We start from the raw sequence: 24,386 nt of genomic DNA, 5'->3' as shown, positions 1-24,386 counted from the left end.
ACAGTCACATGTTGTTCTTGTTCGAGTTGGTAGGAGCAGAAAGTTACTGCCTTTCTCGCTCCTGTCCACTCGGCTTCTCTCCCCTCATTTCTCAGGAGGGCCAGGCACACTCACTGATGCGCAAGAACATTTCGTCCTCATTAAACTCTAACCAGAGGGCAAGGGATTTGCTCCAGTCACATTGAGACAAAAGTGGACCAACTGATTTCTGATTTGGAAGTGAGGCTTCAAAGCTTAGGAAAAGAGGGAATTATTTCATGATCTGAAATATCAGCCTCTCATGCTTTGAACCGAAGGAGCATCTTGAGAGAAGACTGTCTCTTCAGCTGACAGCTAAAGGTTTTATCAAAATTTCAGCTCTCCGTTTAATAGTTCTGCCCACCTACACGACCGGACCACACACTCCAGCTCCAGAAGCCCACGGGGCTGAGCTGACTTTTCCACTGCGGGCTCTTCAGTTTCCACCCCTGCTCCAAGCACAGCTTAGCTGCCCACGGAGACGCGCTGCTAAAGTCTCACCTTCGAGATACGATTCATAGTCATCCGAATGCTGAAGAAAAGCCTTAAGATTATTTAAAATTTTCTGTTGTCGTAGGTAGTAAAGGATTTTTTTGGCGTAGTACTTCCAAGTCAAAGCTTTCCTGGAAAAAACAAACAAACTATAAGTCAATAAGGATTAAGATATTACAACTTTGAATGATTAGTTTTTTACTTCACCACACTAGTCATACCATGTAAAGAGTCTACTCAACAAGACAGCTATAACTGGTTCATGATCACATAGTACTTATTATCACAGAAGCAGACAACACAATTCAGGACTTTATTGTGCATTTGTAATATACAATTCAGGATGTGCATTTGTTATTACACTATCGTGGCTGAAATTCAAGAAAGTTATCTGTTTGGTTTCAGAGTTACTGAAAGTTACTAAGAGAAACCTGAAAAGTGAGGGGAGTGGGGTGGGCCTGGGTGGGGGGGTGTTTGTGTGTCTGGAATCCTTGGCTGGGCCCTCTGCACCTGGCAGAGGGAGCTCAGGCCTTGAGCTGCTGCTTCCCTCCTACGCTCAACGCCAAGGTGATCTCACCCAGTCTCATGGTTTCAAGTATTATCCACAAGGACAGTCCCCAACTTATTTTCCAGAACAGATTTCCTCTCTGTACTCCAGACCTATATATCCAACTGCTACTCCACTGCCCCACCTGGGGATCTGGTGAGCCCCTTAACACGTTAAGCGCCCAGTCAGTCACCAATGACTGTCACTATACTTTCCGTCCAGAAGACAAAACAGGCTGGGCACTTAACATGTTCAAGTTCTTCTGCTCCTAGAGTCATCCCCATCCTATATAATAAATCCTATATAATAAAACCAAAGCATAATATGCTAATGATATGCTAAGACCACTCAAGCGCTCGCTATGACATGCACTGACCACCAGGGGGCAGACAGTCGACTGGTCGACCAGTCGCTATGACATACATGGACCACCAGGGGGGCAGATGCTCTGACTGGTAGGTTAGCTTGCTGCTGGAGTCCGGACCATCAGGACTGAGCAAGACAGGCTGGACAAGCCCTAGAGCCCTCCTGCGTTCCTCCCCGGCCCCAACTGTGCACTGGTGGGGTCCCTCAGCCTGGCCTGTACCCTCTCACAATCCGGGCTGAGGAACCTGCCCCCTCCAAGTGCACAAATTTCGTCCACCCAGCCTCTAGTCTCAGATAAAGGCAACTCCATCACTCCAGTTAGGCCTCAAACCTTGAACCATCCTTGACTCCTGGCTTTCTCTCATTAGCCACATTCAACCCATCCACCAATGCTGTCAGTTCTGTCAGGAAAGTGAGCACTTCCCACTAACTCACCGAAGCCACTGTCACCCTTTGTCTGTATCACAGTGGCATCCTCCCTAATGAGCGTCCTGCTTCAAACCTTGGCCCTCACAGTCTCCAGGGAACGCATCAAATCACAGCACAAAAGCTCTCCGTCCCAAATTCTCCAGCGTTTCCCACCTTGCTCAAAGTAACAGCCCAACTGAACTGTGAAGGTCATTTGAAAAAAAATCCGCATATCAGCAGAACTGACCTGCAGATTTCAAACCCAAGTTGTACAAGGGTCAAATGTGATACTCATTTGCTTTACTTCGCATCTCTCTCTCTCTCTCTCACAGACTCTCCAATATTCTCATCACCTTGATGATTACTGAAAAACTGCTAAATATTTTGCTTATGTTTCCCCCCATTCTCTGCTGTTTAAACAGCGGCATTATATCCACACTGTCAAGGCTTATGACCACTACATACAATACTGACTACCCTACTGCCATTTGAATTTAATTCTATAAGTACATACATATTCTTTAAAGTAAGTACATATTTAATGTATTAATCCTTGTCAAGGCCTTTTTTCAAGTTCATTTTCTAGCATATTTCTCAGGAATGGTTCAAAAGCCCCTAAGTCCTTGCAATTTGGTAATTCTGTCTGCAGCTTTATACTTGGAAGTCAGTTTGGCTGGATATCAAAATCCTTGGCTGACACTTTTGATCCCTGAGTATCTTAAGTATGCTACTCTCTTTTCTTCTGGCACTGAACATAATATTCTGATTTTCTTTTCCTTAGAAGTGACTTTGCTTTTTTGTGGTTGTTGTTTTGTTTGTTTGCTTGGATGACCAAATGACTTATCCGTCTTTAATATCCAGTAGTTTTACTGAAATATGTCTCAATGTTGGTCATTCTAGGTCCATTTTCTCAAGTACCGTGCACCCTTTTAATATGTTGTTTCAAATCTTTATTGCAGGATATGCTCCTTTTAAAAACCACACAGAACACTATAAATGCAAATTGTTTTCAAATATCCAGAGAGTGGTGCTTTAGCATTTACAGAAACACCCTTGCTCCTTCCTATGTTTTCCATATTCAAACAACAAGCATTTGGCAGGAATAAATACAAATAGGGTCCTTCATAAAAACTGACATTCCAAAGTACTTAATAAATGTGATTATCCCTTGTTACCTAAAAACAAGTTTTTTATTATTTTTTAAATCCTCACTTGAGAATATATATATACATATATTTTTTAGTTGATTTTAGAAATAGAGGAAGGGAGAGAGAAACACCAATGTGAGAGAGAAACATCGACTGGTTGCCTCCCATGTTTGCCCTGACCAGAATCGAACCCACAACCTAAGTATGTGCCCTGACAAGGAATCATACCGAAATCTTTTGGCGTACAGGGTGATACTCCAACTAACTGAGCCACCCAGCCAGGGCTAAAAACAGTCCTGTTTTAAGATCAAAATCTATGTCAGATCAAGGGGTAACAAATCTATGTTATTTATTTCTAAAAAGACTATAATAATGTATGTTTTTACTGGTTGTGCATATTCAGTCTTTCCCCCAATCTGATAAGTAAAAAAAAAAGCAATATTTCACAATTCTTTGACATGTCTTTGAAAAGTGAATTTAAAGGTCTTTGTACTTAATTGCCAGCCACCTGGATTTGCTCTTCTGTAAATGTCATCCTCCTATCCATTTTTCAATTTCTTCTTGGAAATTTAAAGAATTATATTGACTTTACGGTTTCTTTGGTCATACAGAAGTTTATTTTTTTTTTGGTTAAGGAGGTCTCCATGGATTATACATAAAATCTCCCATTTCCTTGAAGGTTTTTCACTGTGATAAAATGTAAGTTGTTTAATTTTAGAATTTTGTTTTTATATATGATGCAAGTTTTACTTCCAGATGGATAATCAGTTATGCCTAAAAGCATTCATTAAATAGTCCAACTTTTTTCCTCTGAGTTTAAATTTATCATCTTTCATGCTGGGACATGTTTCTGAATTACCCTTTGCCACAGACGTGACTATTGATTTTTACTTAAACACTGTATTATTTTCATTACAGGTAGCTTTATAATGTGCTCTAATATCTGTGATGCAAGTTTCCCATTATGAGTATTTAAAAATTGGGAGTTTTTTGGTTCTTCTTATGAATTTATTCTTTTTTGACAATATTATCCAATTAAAACACAAAAACACTCCCCAAACTTTCCTTGGTTCCTAATTAAAATGGCAATAGTTTTATGTATTAATTTTGGAAGAACTGACTTTTTTTGTGATGGTAAGTCTTCCTATTCAAGGGCATGCTCTTATTTTGTGTTTTGCAATAACTTTCTATAGTCTGACCTAGGAAATCCGGTCCCAGGAATCTTTCACTGAGAAGTAAAACCACCAAAACATCACCCTCCACAGTCACATAAAAATGGAGAAGTGGTTACCCATCAATAGGGGAATGGTTAAACACGTAAATTATAGTGTACACTACAAAACAGTAGGCAGCCATTAAAAAAAAGTGAGTTAGTGCCCTACCTGGTTTGGCTCAGTGGATAGAGCATCGACCTATGGACTGAAGGGTCCCAGGTTAGATTCTGGCCAAGGGCACATGCCTGGGTTGCAGGCTCGATCCCCAGTAGGGGGCATGCAGGAGGCAGCCAATCAATGATTCTCTCTCATCACTGATGTTTCTATCTCTCTCTCCCTCTCCCTTCCTCTCTAAAATCAATAAAATATATTTTTTTTAAAAAAAAAGTGAATTAGATTTTTTACCAGTTGATTAGAATCCATTTCAGTAAGGTAATATTGAATGAGAAAAAAGATACAGAAAAGTACCTATTTTATATATATGGTTCCCATATATATAGGTGCATATCAGCATGGAAGAATGCAACCTAGTGTGTCATCATGAATTACAGGATGGGGACAGGGAAGGCCATACAAATGGGGTCAGGAGGGAGAGAGAACCAGCATAAATAAGAAAAAAACAAAGTCTGCACTAAAGATCATATCAAAGCGAAATAAACTCAGTATATATGATCTTACATGTATGTGTGTAAAAGTATATGTATATAAATGTAAAAAGGACAAGTCAGCTTTTATTTTTAAGGCTGCACAATACTGGCTATCAGATCATACTTCAATTCATTTATAGAAAAACCAAAATAGAAATGGAAAAATGACCTCTGGATCTGAACTCATCCAAGGCCTAGAATAGTGACACATCTTACCTCTCCCCTACAGTTGCTCCACTAACAGATATTTATCTCTCTTACACCACCTTAAAAACAGCAAGGAAAACATCTTAATGCCTTGTTTGTGAGGTATTGCACAATGATCTCTCTTAAGGAATATGCTAAACTAACATTCTTATCTCCCATCACCAATAAAGTTTCCAGAACTCATAGGTAAGTTAGGCTGGAAGCCAAGTCACCTTTCAGGCAAGCTGGTAATTAACCCTCACAGTGGAAAATATGAATCATAAAAATTTTTAAGCAACAACCAAGAGATAATGGATTCTTCTTGATCAGGGGAGATAAAAGAAGGGTCCAACCAAATATCCATAATGTTTAAGACCAAAGTAAGATTATTTCTTACCCGAATGACATGATAGATACAAGTGCCCAAAGCAGTGTTTGACCTGTAATAGGACTAAACATGTATCAATTCTCTTTTCTTTCCAAAAGGATTGTTTGCATTTTTTTTTTTTAGTATCAATTGTCTTGGTATACTTACCTTACTTACACAGGATTTTTCAAAAATGTTAACTGTAGCAACATATAAGATATTTGAAAATACATGTCCATGGTTCAGCCACACACCAACTACAGCAACTAATTCTGGGGTTATTATGAAAACAAACAAACAAACAAACAAACAGAAACATCCCTGCTATAACTATGGCTTACCTTCCTTCCATATTTAGGATACACACCAGTTCATCCTCAAAAAATATCTCTGGTCCCTCGAGATTCTCAATGTCACTAAAACCGTTACAAGGGACCTATGAAGAAGACATATACAAACAGGCCTCAGTAACGAGTACTAAAGTCCTTGTCACTCTCATACACAAATCTGAGTTGCAAAGAAAGATGGTCATTTTTCTCTAAGTGGTAACACCTATCCCATACTATCCTGTACCACCTGCCATGGGTGGAAAGTAATAATACTTTGTTCTGATCTTGTTGTTAGTTGCAAATTAATTATATTTTCATATAATTTCATGAAATTTCTGAAGCTGATAACTCGAGAATTCTAATGTGAAGAAAAACAGCTCTGTAACAAGAAGTGGAAATGCAAAATCGAATTCACAATCACAATCTCATGCATTCTGTGTTGCATTTAACTAGGAGGAAAGGGCCAGAGAGAGATGTCCAGTGCTTCGGGCTACTCAACCCCCTGGGCATGCTTTCTCCTCTGCAAACTGAGGCAATGGTCCCAGTGAGCTTTAAGAATCCCTCAGTTTAAAATTCCATTACTTCTCCCACTTTTTTTGAAGGTAACCAGGAAACTTCATGTCGACCTGTGTGCATGCGGAGAACACAGGAATACAAGGGTCCCGAGCCACAGTCATCACCCACCCACAGACCAATCTTAACGATACTCCTGCCATGTTCAAAGTCCTCGACGTGATTCTAATTAAGCAGCAGTACAGGGAAAGAGGGAGCTAAAGAAAAAACACAACAGTTCATCCTTGTTAGACAAAGGCACAGGCTGTTAAAAATGCACACAAAATCAGCTAGGCTAGCAGCAGAGGTCGCAAATTAGCTGCCCATGACCAAGCGCATGAAATACATGTGTGTGCAAACACTTCTTTTAAACAAGCACCTAAAATCTGTGATTCTAAATCCGTTTAGCCAGGGCATGCCTTATCCAAAATGGAACATGAATTATGTCCATTCTAAAATTAATAATCATTTATTTATAGAAATGAATGACATTAGGGAATATCCAGTTGTATTCCCCATAGGAGAATAAGTTCAAAATTTGAACTTTCCTTTTCAAAACCTAAAGAGCCTTGAAAACATTTCAAATGTATGAACTCCATTAAGTAGCAGTAGTTAAAATTAGAAAATAGGAATTCATCTGCAGGAAACCAGGATAGTAAAACAAATCAGATTGGCTGTATCTCTAGCCCTCCCACCCCCATCCCACCAGCAGTACATGTAAAGGATTAGTGCGGACTATTTCCCAGAGTGACAAAAAGTTAAGAATCAGGACCTGATACAGAAACTTCTAGGAATGCTTTATGGAAGGAAAAACAAAAGCAACAACAACAAAAAATGCATTTCAGCAAGATATAAGAGAAAACTTTTCAGAGATAATGATGCAAGACAATTTACTTGAGGGAGTAGTCATTCTGATTTACAGATAGCTTTTAATCCTGTTGGCTTAAAAAAACAATCAGTTCACTATTGGTTAGAACCTGCAAAGCCAGAGAGAAGAACCGTATTCATTTCGCCCACCCTTTTGGACAAACAATTGGGTAAAATTTGTAGTGCTCAATTTTTGATGATTCCCCCAAGTCAGGTAGACGTTGCAAAAACAACAACAACAAACAAAAACAACTCCCCCTGTCTCACCCCCGCCCCCCCCACACACACACACAAAACATGGTTAACCCACTGGTAGAGAACTAAGGCTGATCTGCATTCCCTCATTGTGCTGCTTGCCGGTCCCTCCCTCCTCTCTCTGGCTATGGAAAAGTAAAGGGGCAGGACAAATGGCTGCATGCTGCTGGACGGGAGGCAGAGGACACAATGCCCCTTGCAGCCTTCTCAGAGAGCAAGGGACAGCGAGAGCACTGGAAAGGGAGATAGCAGGAAGGCGGGATGAGCTAATGCCTGCAGAGCCACACACACACACAACCCTCACCCCCCACCCCCAGGCGGAAGCTCTCGGCGTCCCCAGATCCTTACGTGCTCGGAAAAGAACCTCTTGGAGAAGGAGGCCACAATCTTCCGGGCCTCTAACCCGGCTTTTTGCCGAACTTTATACTCTTCCAACCAATTGACGTAGTCGGTGGGGCTGTAGTGTTTCATAAGGGAAGGCCACCTACAGACAAGGAGACAAACACCCGCTCAGCGTGCCCGAGGCTCAGAGGCAGGAATGAAAGGCAGCCTTGGAACACAGGGGGCGCGGGTGGTTCAGTGGTCAGAGGAGTGGGGGGGACGGACGGACCTCGATCAAACCCCCGAGCGGCAGGCGTGACCTTGGCCCCCCAGGATGAATGCTGCCCCCCGCTCCCCATCTATAAAGTGGGGGCGGTGGTAGCGGGAGGAGCAGCGGTGACAGTTAACGGGGATGGGGCGCCTCGGAAGAGCAGGGCCCTTGCGTATTGGACATGTCGTCTCCGTTACTAACCACCGTCAAAGGCGGGTCTAACGAGCACCGCAGCCGATGAATGAGGCTCAAAACCCCTCGGGACGTCTACCCCAAGGTCATCCGGCGAGTGCGCCGGGGCCGGATCGGATCCCGATCGGATCCCGGGTCCCCCCCGCCATCCGCGCGCTCGGCACCCGCCCGGCGCTGCTCGGATGACAGCATCCCGGACCCACGTCAACGTTTCCGCGGAGCCGGGCACAAAAGCCGCTGCGCTGCGGCCGCCGCCCTCCACGGCGAGGGCCCCGCCGCTGGGCGCTCCCGGATGCGCCATCGGGGCACCCGAGGGTCCGCGCGGCGTGGCCCCGCCGGGCCGGCGGCCTGGCGGCCTTTGTCTGTCGGTCCATGGGAATGGCTCAGGGGGTGGCATCCGGGGTGGGGTCCGCGCGCGCGTGCGAGGACGGAGGCGGCGGCGCAGGCCGGCCGGGCCGGGGGCCCCGGGGGCGCAGCACGGGCGCGGGCGGCGGCGGGCTGCGGGCTCACCTCACCCGGAACTGCTCCTTCCACACCTTCCCGCTACTCTGGCAGAGTTCGCGCAGCCGCCGGCAGGTGCTGGCGACGCGGCTGACGTCCGTGGCCGTCAGCGAGCCGCAGCACAGGATGTACTCCAGCACTTCGCCCGGCAGGTTGACCAGGCAGCTGAGGCCCGCCGCCTCGGGCGCGGCCTCCTCCGGCAGCGCCTGCACCACCTCCATCGGGCTGTCGACCGCCGCCGCCATCTTGTCCGAGGACCTGGGGCCACTGTGCGCTCGCGCGTGCGCTCTGGGGAAACCCCATGTCGCCCCGCCCACCTGCCTGCCTCCGGGGGCGGGGCAAGGGCTCGCCCCGCCCACGCCTGTAGCCACACCCCCTGTGCCCGTGCCTCTGGGGGGTGATGCGGCCCCTCAAAAGGGAAAGAAACGCGTTTTTGGAAAATAACTGGGCTGTGGGCCTTGGCGCCGCGAACCAGCGAATCACAATGCCCATCTTTCCTATACGTGCGTCCTCGAATGTTTCCTGTGAATTATTTCCCCCAAGTTTCAGCTGGGGAAACAGGTTCAGGGAGATAAAGAAGGGTCCCTTGTCCTCCCTAGATTCTAATCCGGATCTGCTGGACTTCGGCTTGACCGTGCTCTAAATGAGTGTGCTGTAATCATATCAAACTTGATATTCCTGCGTGGATCCTGTGCCAGGCACTTTACTTATGGTTTTCTCACCTATAAAAGGAGGATAACAATAGCTCTCCCTATTACATTAAATAGGATAGATATTACTATTACTGCATTTTTTTCAACCCCCACACACAGGTCCCGCAGGGCCTGGAAGACGGCTGGGATTTTATCTTACATGTGCTCAGAGGCATTATCCAAGTTCAAGTGCCCAACAGAGGTTAAGTTCTCTGGGCTTCAGTTCGGGGAACAGAGAAGCGCTTTTCTTTTCTAAAAGATCACTCCTAATATTTCTCAGATCTGGCTCCTTCTCTCTGTCTCCTCGGCCACCGTCCCAGTCCACGTCTGCCGGGTGGCTCCTAACTGTTCTCCGAGCTCCGCCCTGGCCCTGAGAATGTGAACATCAGCTCCCATGACACTCAGACCTTGACGGACAGTTTCCCACATGTTAGGTGGAAGGCAGACCCCACAGCTGCACAGAGGATTGGTGCCGTTCTTATGAATGACTATTGCTTTCTTATCAATGACATCCCAGGCCTTCTGTTTTTCTTTCTCCTGATCAAAGATGATTAAGATGTTGTGTGTGTGTGTGTGGGGGGGGGGGGGTGGGTCAGAATTAAAAGCTCCTGCCAACCCAGTAAGTCCTCACCACAACTCTACCAAAGAAGAACATTTTTATTATGAACAAGCATTAAACTAGACTGTGGTGTACATCACAGGCGATCTGCTAGCGAGATGACAAAGGCAGAGAGAAATCCTACCCTTTTTAACACAGCCAAGCATTGCATTACACACATGCTCTAGAGATTCATGATAACTTGCCTAGCTCAGCCTACGCTGACTTGGTAGTTGGGATACCCACTGTGCTATGTAATTGCTCTTGTCTCGAGGGATAATATAGCTTCTCATTTTTATGACAAGCAGGTGATTACAGTTCGGAACAGGGCACTCGGGCTGCACTCCCACATACAGGGACATAGAGACACTACCTGCCTAGAAATTTCATTTCAAGGAGCTGGATCCCAGGACCTTAAAAAAAAAAAAAAATTCCTGCCCAGCCTGCATGGCTCAGTGGTTGAATGTCAACCTGTGAACCAGGAGGTCACAGCTTGACTCCCAGTCAGGGCACATGCCCGGGTTGCAGGCTCAATCCCCAGTGTGGGGTGTGCAGGAGGCAGCTGATCAATGATTCTCCCTCATCATTTTTTTTTCTTTTTTTTTTTTTTATTGCTTAAAGTATTACAAAGGGTATTACATATGTATCCATTTTATCCCCCCGCCCTAGACAGTCCCCTAGCCTCCCCTATCACCCAGTGTCTTATGTCCATTGGTTATGCTTATATGCATGCATACAAGTCCTTTAGTTGATCTCTTACCCCCCTACCTCCTGAACCCCAACCCTCCCCGGCCTTCCCGCTGCAGTTTGACAATCTGTTTGAGGCAGCTCTGCCTCTGTATCTATTATTGTTCAAAAGTTTATAATGGTCTCTATTGTCCATGAATGAGTGAGATCATGTGGTATTTTTCCTTTATTGACTGGCTTATTTCACTTAGCATAATGCTCTCCAGTTTCTCCCTCATCATTGATGTTTCTCTCTCTCTCTCTCTCTCTCTCTCTCTCTCTCTCTCTCTCTCTGATCAATAAAAATATATTTCAAAAAGAAACTTCCTGGGTTGTCACTCTGGCAAGAGGCTTAATCATTTATTTATTTATTTATTTAAGATTTGTAAATTGTAGTATATTCATACAATGGGATATTATTCAGCCATAAAAAGGAATGGAGCACTGATATAGGCTACAATGTAGCTGAACCTTGAAAACATGATGCTGAGTGAAAGGAGCCAAACAGGAAAGGATAAATATTGCATGATTCCATTTTCATGAAATATCTAGAATAGGAAATAGAGACAGTGTAGATTCTAGGTTGTCAGAGGCTGGGGGGGGGGGGCGGTAAGAATGGGGAGTTATTGCTTAATAGGGACACAGTTCCTGTTTAGGAAGGTGGAGAAGGTCTGGAGAGAGATTGCTAGTCAACGCTGTGAATGTCCTTAATGCCGTTCCATTGTATTCTTTTGTGGTTAGTCCTCAACCCAGGCTATCTTTCCATTGATTTTTAGAGAGAGTGGAAGGGATGGGGAGAGACACAGAGAGAGAAACATCGATTGGTCGCCTCCTGCATGAGCCCCGGCCAGGGCCTGAGATTGAGCCTGCAACGGAGGTGTCTGCAACAGAGGCACCTGCCCCCAGCCGGAATCGAACCCGGGACCTTTCAGTCCGCAGGCCTGAGCCAAACTGACCGGGGCTTCAATTGTATTCCTAAAAATAGTCAAGTAGAAAATGTTCTGTTATATCTGTTTTACCAACATTTAAAATAACAGCACACACAAAATAGGTTTGCACACCCATCAAAGACAGGAATGACTCTCACACAATTTCTCCAGGAGGTGCTCTAAGAACGAGAGGAGGGATGGCCGTCTTTCCCCTGTGGCCACAGGGAAAGTTCTGTTTTAAAATTTACCCCACAGTACCCTCTTGCTGAACAGCCAGCTGTATTCAGCTGTTCACTACCCTAGCACTTGCTGAAATCAGCTAACCCAGCCAGAACCCTAGAGCAGGGGCCGGCAAACGGCGGCTCGGCAAACCGGGGCTCGCGAGCCACATGCGGCTCTTTGGCCCCTTCAGTGTGGCTCTTCCACAATATACCGATTTCTGTGCATGGGCCACGAAGTTTCAATTGCACCGTACATGCGGGCCCACACATGGTATTTTGTGGAAGAGCCACACTGAAGGGGCCAAAGAGCCGCATGTGGCTCGTGAGCCGCGGTTTGCCGACCATGGCCCTCCACAGTGTCGCCCGCGGCGGCAAGCCCAGAAACCTACCCTCGAGGATGGTGGCGTGTCTCCGATGATCTTTGACTGGAGTTTAAACATTCGTGCCCCATAAGGTCTCCACAATCCAGCCAGAGAGACCATTCAACTCCCTCAGGATCCTCCCTAGCTTTCCTTAGTTTCCAAATAAACAAAAACATCCTCTCTCCTCTGGTCCATCTTCCCAGGCTCTTCCTCCACCCCACCCCGAGGGACTTTGGGGGTCCATGGCGTTCCCCTGGAGGCTGGCTTCCCAGCTCCTTTAGGGCTCAGCTCACACCCCTGCCTGCAGAAACACACGTCCGCTGACCACAGGCCCTGCCCCGCGCCCTCCCAGGACCCCTTCCTTTCATCCAGTCCACACGCCCAAGTTGCCGTAATATGCGTTCACCCACCAGCACGGCCAGGCCTAGGTGCTGAGGGTCCTAAGTCAACGGGAGAGCGTTTGTGCAGGATGAGAACAGAGGGCGCCTGGGGTGGGGTCTTGCAAGGGAGGGGCCTGAAGTTTAGCCTCCTTAGCTGCAGGGTCCGTGGGTCTCTGTCTATAAAATGCTAACCCCGTGAAAGCGGGGCCTCTGTCCGATTTTGCTCAGATACGGTATTTATTGCATGTCCTGGCCATGTGAGAGGGTCTCCTATGGAGACAGTCTGCAGCCCAACCAAGCCCCCGCCAGCGCCTTCAGGGACGCGGCTTGCGGCTCGCTCCCACCTTCCCCAAGTCTCCCGAGAGTCACCTCATTAATGAGGCCTTCCCTGACCACCCTCCTTACTCTGTCACTCTGCCCTGCTTTGTTTTCTCCAAAAATACTCATCACCATCTAACATCCTCCTTAAAAAAAAAAAAAAAAACAACCAGCTGATGGTTTCTCTCCTTCCAGGAGAGTGCGAAGGAATCCTGGCTGATCTCCAGTGCCCACAAAAGGGCCTCCTTACATTTCCATTGAATGTGTGAATTAATCCTCTAAATGCAGATCAATTGAGCCAAAGTGCCTTGCATGTGAGTTGTGGACAAGAATCTCAGAGGGCCAGAGGGCAGGCGAAGAGTGCCTGAATAATGGCCCCTAAGCATGTTCATATTCTAATCCCTAAAACCTGTGAATCGAACCCGGAACCGGGGTGGGCAAAAGAAGGTTTACAGTTGTGAGTACTCAAAACAGAAGACTTTATTCTTCTACTGTTACTAGACTAGAGGCCCCATGCACGAAATTCGTGCATGGGGGGGGGGAAGGGGCCCCCTCAGCCCAGCCTGTGCCCTCTTGCAGTCCGGAAGCCCTCGGGGGATGTCCAACTGCCTGCTTAGTCAGATATCCTTAGCGCTGCCACAGAGGTGGGAGAGGCCGTGAGCCCAACTCCAGGGTTCTGGCTAAGCAGTGCTCCCCCTGTGGGATTGCTGACCAGTCTGCCCCCTGGTGGTCAGTGTGTGTCATAGTGACCAGTTGTTCTGTTCAGTCAATTTGCATATTAGCCTTTCATTATATAGGATTTATAGGATTATTTATTACTGGTTGTATTATTTATTTGTATTACAGCTTAAACCTATTTTTTTTTAAAAAAATATGTTTTTATTGATTTCAGAGGGAGGAAGGGAGAGGGAGAGATAGAAACATCAATGATGAGAGAGAGTCATTGATCAGCTGCCTCCTGCATGGGCTCCCACTGGAGATTAAGCTGGCAACGTGGGCATGTGCCCTGACCGGATTGCACCGTGACCTCCTGGTTCATAGGTCAATGCCACACTAGCTGAGCAACTGTAAACATACTTTTGTCTGGTGTTACTATTATGTGGGGGGTTTTCCTGACACCACCAAGCAATTCTTTGACACTGCCTAGGTGTCCTGCAACTCAACCCCATTCTGACACGGTCCACCTGACACTATGACCTGGAGACAGGCCCCAGAGGTTAAGGGATCAGTCCTACAGGACTGCCCACCCCCTTCAGTAGCCAATAGCAAGTCCTCGTTGTCCCCTGTGCTTCCAATGGACCAGCTACGGGTTGGAGGCACCCACAATCTCTTCCTCCTGTTCAGCTAATTTGCGGGAGCGACTCACAGAACTCAGAGAAACATCTGACTTACCAGATTATGGGTTTATAATAAGAGGACATATTTCAGGAAGAGCCGGATGGAAGAGATGCACAGGGCGGGGCCTGGGGAACGGGCCCAGAGCTTCCACGCCCTCTCCAGGGGCCCTACTCTCTCCGTCCCTTCCCACCGCCACCAACTCGGATGCTCTCTGAACACTCTTCCTTCTTTCATGGAGGCCTCGTGATAAAGGCATGAGTGATGAATCACCGGCCACTGAGGATGCAACCTCCAGCCCCTCTGCCGGCCCCAAGGTCAAGGGGCAGGACCAAAGAGTTCAACCCTCTAATCACCTGGTCGGTTCCCTGGCAACTCACCCCCATGGCCAGGTGCTGTCCATAAGTCACTCATTAAAATAAACTCAGGAGTGCCTGAAAGGGTTTGTTAAGAATAACAAGGCACCTTTATTGCTCTGGTCACTTAGGGAATTAGGAGCTCTTTACCAGAAGTGGGGGGAAGACCAAATAGATACTCCTTCTTATAGATCACAATATCATGGTAGCCCCTTATAGCAAAAGTAACGGCGGATGTGATGAAGTTAAGAATCTTGGGTGGGCCCAGCGCGATCACCAGAGTTCTTACAAGCACGGGACAGACAGGTCAGCGGTCAGAGAGGGGAGCTGTGACGTTGGAAACAGGCTGCAATGGTGCTGAGCCATAAACCAGGACACGCTGCAGCTTCTATGTTGGGCAACATAAGGAAATGGATTCTTCCCTGGAACATGGCAATCAGAAGCGAATACAGGTTTTAGTTTCCTGTTGTTGCTTGCAGGAATCACCCCAACCTAATGGCTTACGATCACACACCTTTAGTACCTAGCTGCTGTGGATGTCAGAAGTCACAAGAGGGTCTTGCGTGGCTGAAATAAAGGTGTCGGCAGAGCTGTGCTCCGTCCGGAGGCTCCAGGCTGCCTACATTCCTTGGCTCACAGCCGCATGACTCCAACCTGCGCCGCATGACGCCCTAAGCCAGGGAGATGGCTCGATTGCTGCTCACCATTATTGTGGCCAATAGGTAATGGCCCCAGAGGCAGGTCACAGGGCACACGCACATCACTGCTGCATAGCAAGACTTCGAGGTGCCCGGCGACTGGTGCAGACAGAAAGTATCGTTGGAGAGAGCCCCGAAAGACAGGGTTTGGGTCAGAACGTCACCATAGACATGGGCTCGGCTGAGGCGAGGGAGGAGGTGGGCCTTGCAGGGAGGGGGAGCGGCGGGAGCAAAGGCCAGGCCGGCGGAGGATGAAAGCCGTGATTAGAACTAGCTACTGGGGCAAATCTGGAGCAGGGTGGTTTGTGTGACACGCGGAAGGAGAGAAATAGAGAAGCTGCTGGTGGCCAGAGCCGGCACTGAATCTTGGCTGGGGGCAGGGGGAGGGGGCGGGGAGTTGGTCCTCCTCTTCTGACCCCGTGACACCGGCTGCCTTCGAGCAAAGGCATGACCGGATGAGAGAGATGTTTCTGGAAGGGCAACGGGAGGGCAGTGTGTGTTTTTCAAGGAAGGCGATGGGTGGCCTCTTGGAGGGAAGAGAAGCAGGTGTCTCTCTCCCCGCAGACTTTGCCGGCAGCTCTTCTGCGAATAACTGCACTTCCATGAGCGACTCTTTAAAGCCCTAACGCAACCGATTCAATTTCTCAGTGCCGAGGCTTAACTAAGGCCACAGACACAACAGCTTGAGTTCACAGGCTGTCTCCGAGGCTCTCTTGCGTTGGTTTCTTTACTGGTCACGGCCCTCCCAGACCAGGAAGGGAGCGGAGTGGAGAGCAGAATGCATCACCCTGGAAGATCTCAAAATTCTTGGAGACAGTCAAGGAGGGAGCAACTGGGTCAGGCTTCAGACAGCGGCCCCCACACTCACCTGAGTTCCAGCGGAGAAAAGGGTTACAGAGAAGCCAGGAAACCACCCACCCATCCCTCCCCAGCCCCCAGGTCTAGTGTAAAGATTTAAGATTTTTTAAAAATCACCTTATTCATTCCTCTGGCTTCTGTTACTTGGCTACCAATCTTATTTTCCTCCAGAGGCCCTTGTCAAAGTCATTTCCTTTTGGGGTGTGGGTTAGGCTCTGTCTATAGCCACACACCTGACTGTAAACACGTCCCCTGATTTTGCCAAGAGCACAAAGAAAAAAAAAAAGTCCGTTTTTACTACGTAACTGACTGTGAAGCTGAGTATATTCTCTACTGATCCTTTGTCCCTCCATGTTGTCACAAATGGCAGTTTCCTTTTTTCTATGGCTGAGCAGTATTCCATGTGTATGTATCGTATCTCCTTTATCCAATCATCTACGGAAGGACACTTTGGTTGTTTGGACCTTGAGAACAGGATGCTAAGTGAAAAAAGTCAGACAGGGAAGTCTGAGGACCATCTAATTCAGCGGTTCTCAACCTGTGGGTCGCGACCCCTTTGGCGGTCGAACGACCCTTTCACAGGGGTCACCTAAGACCACCCTGCATATCAGATATTCACATTACGGTTCATAACAGTAGCAACATGACAGTTATGAAGTAGCAACGAAATAATTTTATGGTTGGGTCACAACATGAGGAACTGTATTTGAAGGGCCAGAAGGTTGAGAACCACTGATCTAATTCCATCCACGTGGTATATAAAACTGAAACTCACCGACACGGACAACCGTGTGGTGGTTACAGAAGGAAGGAGGGTAGTACAGGGAACCAAATACATGGTGGTGGAAGCTGATCTGACTGTGGGTGGTGGGGACACAATGCTATATACAGATCACGTATCATGGAACTCTACCAATGTCACCCCAATAAGTTAAATTTAAAAATCCTTTGTTTACCGCCCAACTCCCCCCCCCCCCTTGTTTCCCACCCCCTTCTCTTTTGGATTGGTGGTTGGGAAGGTTCTGTTTTGGTGTAAACTTGGATTTTTCACATGGTTGCCAGGCAACAGACGCCACCCCAGGCAGGATGCATGTCAATGTTAAATTGTCCCCAGCCACCTCTGCGATGAATCACACAGGGGAGATGGCTAAAAATGTAAGCAGGTGTGAGACCTTATTCCCAGCGAAAGCTAATGGGTAGGTGGGCCAGGTGGCTCCTCTGGGGGCAGGTGGGCTGAGGAGGCCCGAGAAACCCAGCGCCCAAGTATCAAATGGCGAAAGACATCAAGATGGGGCTGCTTGGGGTTCAATAAGAGACAAGGGCTGAGGAAGCTGGGAGGAACCAGACACGATCTTAGTTTATTTACTTGTGTGTATGAAACCAAGGCTCCTTAAGACTTTGACTACACTTAGCTTTAAATCCTAGCTCTGGGTACCATCTCTCTCTCTGTGTGTCTCTCCATTGGAGACCTAGCCTTTCCCCTGGATGACCAGCAGCCCCCAGGCAGCAGGAGCCCTGAGCCCGGCCCTGACGGAAGATCACAAGGCCCCAGCCTCCCGCAGGCTCCAGATAACATCTTGACCTGAGGTATCTTTCAGCTTCTGAGCCCCAAGGTGGAACAACCCCCTGGCTACTTTCTGATGAAACCAGACAGAGGGACGCCAGAGCAGACCTCAGAGCTGTGCCCCGGACTGAAGAAATGATTTACTACCCTCCCACCTCCGACCCATCAGCTCCCAACACAGCCCTCACCCCCTCACTCACAGTGTCTTGAGGTGTTGCCCTGTAGCCTCCATGCCAGGGGGGAGTTCGGGCTCTTGAGTACTTGCTTCCCATTTGTAGTAAAATAGCCAATCTTCCTGTGTTTAGTGTTTGGCTCTGCTAGCCCCAATGGGTGAACTCCTTTTGTTCTGTAACATATGGCTGTTCTGTTCTGTTCCATTCCATCCCAGGTTGTGCTGCATATATTACCGCATTTAATCTTATCTCAATGCAGTGAATTTGGAACAGTCATCTTTATTTTACAGTAAAGAAATGAAGGTGCAGAGAGGTTGTTAACTTATCCAAAGTCACACAGCTAGGAAGCGGGGGAGCTGGGATTTGCACCTGGATAGTCTGGGTCTCTGAGCAGCAAAATGGTGGTTAAGAATGCGGATTCTAGCATGGAACAGTCTGGGTTCTAACTCCGCCTGTGACATTTACTGTCTATGCTGACCTTGCTCAAGCTGGCCGACCCCCTTCTGCCTCAGTTTCCCAAGTTTTAAACTGGGGAGAGCAACGATAACATGTCTGAGTGTCGTGGTGAAGGGTAGGACTTAATAACTGTTGGCCATTATTTTAATCAACGAAGCACTCTGCAGGGGCCAGGCGTGCCTCTTGCTCCACCTCCGACCTGCGTCTCACCCTGAAGGTCACCTTCAGAGTTCCCTGCCGGGCTGGCAGAAGTTTTGGTTGAGGCAATGCCGCACCCCCCACTTTTCCTCTAACTTGTTGGTCTGTGTCGCCCCCTCCGCACCCCTCTTTTCCCTTCGCCAAGACCGTTCCCCAATCAGCCTCCCGACTCCTCTGTCTCAGGGTGGGCTTCCGGGGGACCCCGGTCTGTGACAGTGAGCGAAGGCATGAGAAATTCCAGGCAAACCACACAAAAGACAGCAGTCAGCCAAGTCAGGGCCACTTTTTAATGTTTTAACCATAATGCAAACAGGCGTAAGTAGATTTTTGCTTGAATTCCATCCAATTAGAAGATGAGAACTATACAGAGGAAGAGCATGCGGTGAACACAGCCTGGACGGCCTTGCAAAGAGCGGGAGGCGGGCGTCGGTCCTCTGAGGAAGGTGCCGGAGCGCACGGGACACGTGGCGGAGATAGCAGCATCGAGAGCTCAGAGGTAGGGGGAGTCCGCGTTCCTGATGGGGTGTGTGGTCAGATGAGACACCGCTCTGCCCACCCGCCCAGTTCCCAACCCCGGAATGGAATCCCACGGGGACAGACCGACCGACCGACCGACCGACCGCTCTCGCTCAGCCTTCCGGGAAATCACTGCCGAACCCAGAGTGGGTCTTACAATCACAAGGACAACACAGCAACATGGAGAACAGGGTGGAGGCAGGATGCCGGGCACGGAGGGCACTGGGCCTCTGAGTGTCTTCATCGGCACGATGCCCAGCACACAGCCTGTTATGGAAACGGAACTGTCATCCTTCTGACTTGGGAGGGAGTTTGTGAAACCCTATCTTTTCATTCCCCCTCCACATCCTTCCAGTCTCGGTGGGGCAGCAGGCAATAGAAACAAACCACCGGCCGAGGAACGCTCTGCTGGCCCTGGGACATCGGGTAATGTCCGAAGACGTCTGCGCTCGTCACGGTGAGGGCGCGGCTACTGGCTCAACATCCTCCAATGCCCAGGACAGCCCCCCACGAAGAACCCTCCAGCCCCAAAGGCCCACAGGGCCGAGGCTGACAGACCCCGCGTCTCCCAGAGCCCAGGAGCCCCACCTGGGCACTCTGGTGCCCTGGAGTCTTTTTCTAGAAAACTATGCAGGGCAGCACCTCCGGGCAGATTTGCTGCTGCCTGACGGGGCCACCTGGTGGAGAGTGGGCTCGTCCTGGACCAGACAGGCCCGGCCTCCCCATTCAGAGCCGCCCCGCGATTCCAGGACAAAACAGACCCACGAACACGAACACACGGAGGACCGTGTGCTCCCGACCCCTCCCCAGCCCGCGCTCTGCCCGGAGCAGACACCAGGACGCATCGCTTCCCAGGCGTGGGCGCTCACTAGGTCCTCACACCTGAGACGCAACAGTGCGTGGGGAGGGGCAGCCTTTCCTCCTGGGCCACGTTGCCACCAGCGGGGACTGGAGAGCCGGGCAGGGGTCAGCTGCCAAGTTCGTCGGAACCGTCTGGGCTGCGTCCTTGGGAGGCAGGGCCCCTCCCTCAGACGGTCAGAGCGCGGTTTCCGCCATCCCTGCTGCTGGCCTGTCATTCTTGAGCCCAACAGGGCATTTGGATGGAGGAACCGTGGCAGGGGCTGGGGAGAAGGCAGGAGTCTGGACAGGTCAGGTCGTATGGGACGCTCAGGTTAGTGCTTCTTTCTTCTGGTCCCCTGCAGGCGTCTCATTAACGGGCGGATTCAGACAGAGGCTTTGTGGACAAGGTGGCACCATGACATGCTGGAGACAGAGGCAGTGGGGGTGACATGCTGGAGACAGGCAGTGGGGGTGGAAATATACAAGTAAACACGACCGTCTGAAAACGGCGGAGCTGCAGGGTGAAGGGGCCAGACGTCTGGGTTGCCCGTTCTGGCAGGACCCGTGTGCCCCATGATCTTGGTCAGAAAATCTCACAGTTTTGGACTAAGGGCAAATCTGACCTCTTTTTTGGAGCCCCAAGCAGATGGCCGCTGAGAGCGTGTCTGGCAGGAAAGCTCTCTGTTCGGAGGCCATGGTCTCCTGGCTGGGGGTGGGGGCAGCTCTCTCCGTGCGGCCGAGCCCGGCTGACCCTGGGGAGGAGTGACCCTGTGGACTCAGGGAGAAGCTGGCTGTCACGTCCGCATCGCGAACTCATCTTTCTCCGGGGCCTGTGTTATCTCCCGAGCCCGTCTCAGCCGAGAGGCCAGAATCTCGGCTTTCTTGTTTTCATCTTTCAGGACAGACGGGTATCCAGTCCTGTTGATTCAGCCCCTGGGACCTCTTGTATCGCCATATCTGTTTCTTTCCTCGTTCCAGCCTTTGTTCCTGCAATCACCTGCCCAGAGGTCAACCGGCCGGCCCTCCGTGCTGCAGCCAGAACATTCTTTTCCAGGCTTAACTCCAATCACCACCTTATTCTTCCCTTTGAAAAACAATCTTAAGGACTCCCCGTCGCCTACCAAATAAAGTCAAAATTCCTTAACATGCCACTCACCCCTCCCCACCGCCTGGTCCCTGCCCATCTTCCCAGCGTCTCTCTTGCCATTCCGACCCTCTGCAGCCTTCCAAAGCTGGGTACCTCTGACACCATCCCCCACGCACCCTCCATGCCCCACCCCGGTCCTTGGCTTTGCTCTCACCCTTCCTACTCTGTGGCACCGTGTCTCCCAGACCTGCTGGTGGAATCCACGCACTTCTGGAACCCCAGATTCTACCCGCCTATCAAAGGGGAACTGTGCTTTGCTCTGTATACCATACCATGCCTTCTGCATTCTGGAGAAGCAAGAATGCTATAGATTAAGTGAAAAAATAAAAGGTGATCGCTCCCAGTGGGTCAGGTACTGTAACTGGGCATCTCAGGGGCAGTATCTCATGTAATCCACCTTGTCCTACAGGTGACGATGCAGCCTCAGAAAGGTGAGGAATCCGCCAGCCCACAGCCGTCTGCAGGAGCAGGGGCTCATGTGGCGATGAAATCTACAAGTAAACACTGCCAGCTAAAAACAAGAGGCCAAGCTCTACCTGGCCGCATGAACTCGGGCCAGCTTCCAAAACTCCATGTTGGTGGGTCTGAAGCCTTCTCCCCCAAAAGAAAGCTACTTGGGGTCTCACTCCATAGAAACCAAGGTGCAGGAATTGGATTCTGAGTCATGACTCAGAGCATGACTGTGCAGGGATGACCCATCCCTACCGCCAAACTCACTTCTGTTTAGAGCTTTTGTTTAAATGGGGTTGCAGTGGCTGCAGGCCAACTCAATGGGGAGAGGGAAATCAAAGGTCCGTAAACTGGGTGACCCCCAAGTGCCCAGCCGACCCTACTTTGGCTCACCTCTTGCTAAACCAAATATTTGATTACTGGGACCAAGCTAAAACCCGCCACAAGAGGGCAGGACTTACACACCCTGGATCAGAGCTAAACCCTCTAGGACTCCCTCTCCATCCCCTGAAAGGCTCATTACAGCCAGGCTTTTGGCGTCAGGGATTCTGACAAAGGAGAGAAACACATCAGTCTAGTCTCCCGTCTGCGAGCCAGGAGCTGGGAAGCAGCTGTGTTGCGGCGGAAAGGCGTTTACTTAAAAAGGAAAAAATCCTTCCGGGAAGAAAGATGAATCCTGGCTATGTAATCCTTTCTTTGGCCTCCCTGATAAAACGAGAGGACGTTTCCCTCTGCCTGCCTGCTTCTCCACGGACGCGGCGCGGACAGAGAGAGGAGGAAGGAAGGCGCCTGGCACAGAGGGCTCACAGGTCTTTATTCGGCGACGGAAAAGCATTCGTGCATAAAGCTTGATGTGACGGAGGTTGGACACATTCCCCGGGGGGCTAGTGACATCGCAGGCGGTGCCTCCAAAAAGCTCAAGGGGTTGGAAAGAAAGCTGCTAGGAGACAGGATCATGTTTGCAGGAGAGCCGGGCTTTACGAGGGGCTCCCCTCCAGGTTCGAGAGGGTCGGGGAGCATGCTGAGCGTTTGGTCTCTATGCCCTGGGCAGTCTGAGCAGGAGCAAACAGGACTCAGGGAAGGCGGGGAGGTCACAGCTCTGTCCCAGGGGACGGGGCACCAGGGGGAGCTCCCAGGGAGGGTGGACAAAGACGAGATATAATTTGCCCTTTGACTTATAGAGTCTTGGAGGGTGTCCTCCCCAACACCTCTTTGGCACCCCCATCCTAAGGCCTTTCCAAAGAGGCCAGGGCACTTTCTCTTTGGTACCCCCACCCTCCCCCAACACACACGGAGCATCGAGAAAGAAATGCCCATTGGGCTGTCTTTCTGTGACCAAACCCAACAGAAGGATGGGCCTGGCCGAATGCTTCCCTCCCGTCCCTGGGGGCCCAGCCCAGAGCAGGCCCGGAGCCAGGCCCTGGGGGGTGAGCACTGGGACTTTCCGGCTCTCTGGTGGGTGCTGCCTGCGTTGATCTGTAGCGCTTCCCTGCCTCCCATGCCGTTGACTGTGAGAGGGTCAACGCCGCGGCTTGCCTGCCAGGGAGAACTTGTTCCAGCTCTGATTCCTGCTAACGTCTCTGCTGCCCATTTAAAGAGAAATCTGTCAGGACAATTTATTTGTCGCCGTTATTTTAGCAGGTTAAACACGTGGGGGATGCCTTGTAGAAGGCCTACAGCTTGGAGGCCAGGCCCTTCCCACCCTGGGCTGTGGGCCTGCAGAGGAAGCTCTGCCCAATCTGATCCGACCCGACTGGCTTCCGGGATTTTCCCGCCGAGGGTGCAGCAGCAGCCCTATTTGGGGGAATAAACGAAAAACGATGACACTGTTCCTTAATATTGTTTCCAGTCTTCACAACTTCAAAGTTGCATCCGTTCATACTTCTTAGCTTTATAACATTACGACGAGGGGAACCCAAGGACCAGAGACTTGTCCAAAGTCAGGGGTGGCCGAGATGAGAAGATTCCTATTTGCAGCCGTTCCTTTGGACAGCATCACTTCTGGCCTCGTGGGTGGGGTTGCTCTGGGAGGGTCTCGAGTGGGCGGGCTGGGGGAGGGTTGCCCATTCCAATAGATGGGTGGGTTTCCCAGCCAGGGCTCCTGCCTGGTGCAAGAACCTAAATGCATCTCGTTCTCTGACTCCCCTTTCCTTGGAGATTTCCCCCTAAATCCTCACATGTCCTCTCCGTGCCCAGACCCTTTATTTCCGGGACCATTAGGGTGCTCCCAAGTGTTACAGGGACCTGGGCGCAGTCCCTCAGTGCAGGACGCGTGAGCAGCCAACGCAGGCTGGGCCGTGGTTCTTGGGCCCCGGGGTCTGCAGGCAACGCGCTCACATAGGCAAGAGGCCTGACGGAGACCCATGCCCATCACACGCACGACCAGACATCATCCTGTACAAGGTAATAAGGTGGGGCTTCGGCGCTGGGAGACTGGCTCAGAAGACTCTTCCGTGTGATCCCTGTGCCTCTCCCAGGGGAACCCCCGAAAACAAGCCCGCTGCGAGCACCCCACGTCCCAGGGCCTCCACGAGCGTGGACTCGTCCTTGTCAGGAGAGGGGGCAGTGCTGTCAGAACCGCTGAGGAGCATAAAGGCATCGCATCGCAGCAGGAAGACTCAGGAGGAAACCCCAGGAGGCCAAGGACGCACGGAGAGGCGAGGACCCGGGAGAGGAAAGCCAGGACAGGCGGCGACAGGACGAGGCAGAGCGGGGCCGCACGGGTCCCGTGGGAAAGGTTCATTGGTGTCCACGCTTAGGGAGCCTGCCACCACCCCTGCCGCAGCGCATGGGCGGACCCCTGCCGTCCGTCGGGGCAAGAGCATCCGGTTAGGAGCTAAAGACCCTGTGGGAGAAGAAGTGAGGAGGAGTTAGCGCCGCCGCGCCAG

The 24,386-nt window shown here is 49.9% G+C and overlaps 2 protein-coding genes across 5 annotated transcripts in view; both read right to left on the bottom strand.

Moving 5' to 3' along the window:
* The window catches only part of FBXO21 (F-box protein 21), a 39,220-nt gene extending 30,257 nt beyond the window's left edge, over positions 1-8,963 (bottom strand). For both annotated transcript variants that reach the window (XM_059676565.1, XM_059676566.1), the window contains exons 1-4: positions 8,691-8,963; positions 7,745-7,880; positions 5,735-5,829; positions 520-641 (exon numbers count right to left, since the gene is read on the bottom strand). In XM_059676565.1, the coding sequence (XP_059532548.1) occupies positions 520-641; positions 5,735-5,829; positions 7,745-7,880; positions 8,691-8,926 (589 nt within the window). In that variant the 5' untranslated portion in view covers positions 8,927-8,963. The remainder of the gene's footprint in view (positions 1-519; positions 642-5,734; positions 5,830-7,744; positions 7,881-8,690) is intronic.
* Positions 8,964-18,818: 9,855 nt separating this feature from the next.
* The window catches only part of NOS1 (nitric oxide synthase 1), a 156,226-nt gene continuing 150,658 nt past the window's right edge, over positions 18,819-24,386 (bottom strand). For 2 of the 3 annotated variants that reach the window (XM_059677244.1, XM_059677246.1), the window contains one exon: positions 18,819-19,328. In XM_059677244.1, the coding sequence (XP_059533227.1) occupies positions 19,175-19,328 (154 nt within the window). In that variant the 3' untranslated portion in view covers positions 18,819-19,174. Of the gene's footprint in view, positions 19,329-22,293; positions 24,344-24,386 lie in introns of those variants that run through there. The other variant, XM_059677247.1, reaches the window with a different exon arrangement.

The sequence above is a fragment of the Myotis daubentonii genome, chromosome 19 (assembly GCF_963259705.1).
Source record: "Myotis daubentonii chromosome 19, mMyoDau2.1, whole genome shotgun sequence".
In the NCBI taxonomy this organism is placed as follows: Eukaryota; Metazoa; Chordata; class Mammalia; order Chiroptera; family Vespertilionidae; genus Myotis; species Myotis daubentonii.
The sequence above is the reverse complement of the archived record's forward strand: the minus strand, read 5'-3'. Positions and strand labels throughout refer to the sequence as shown.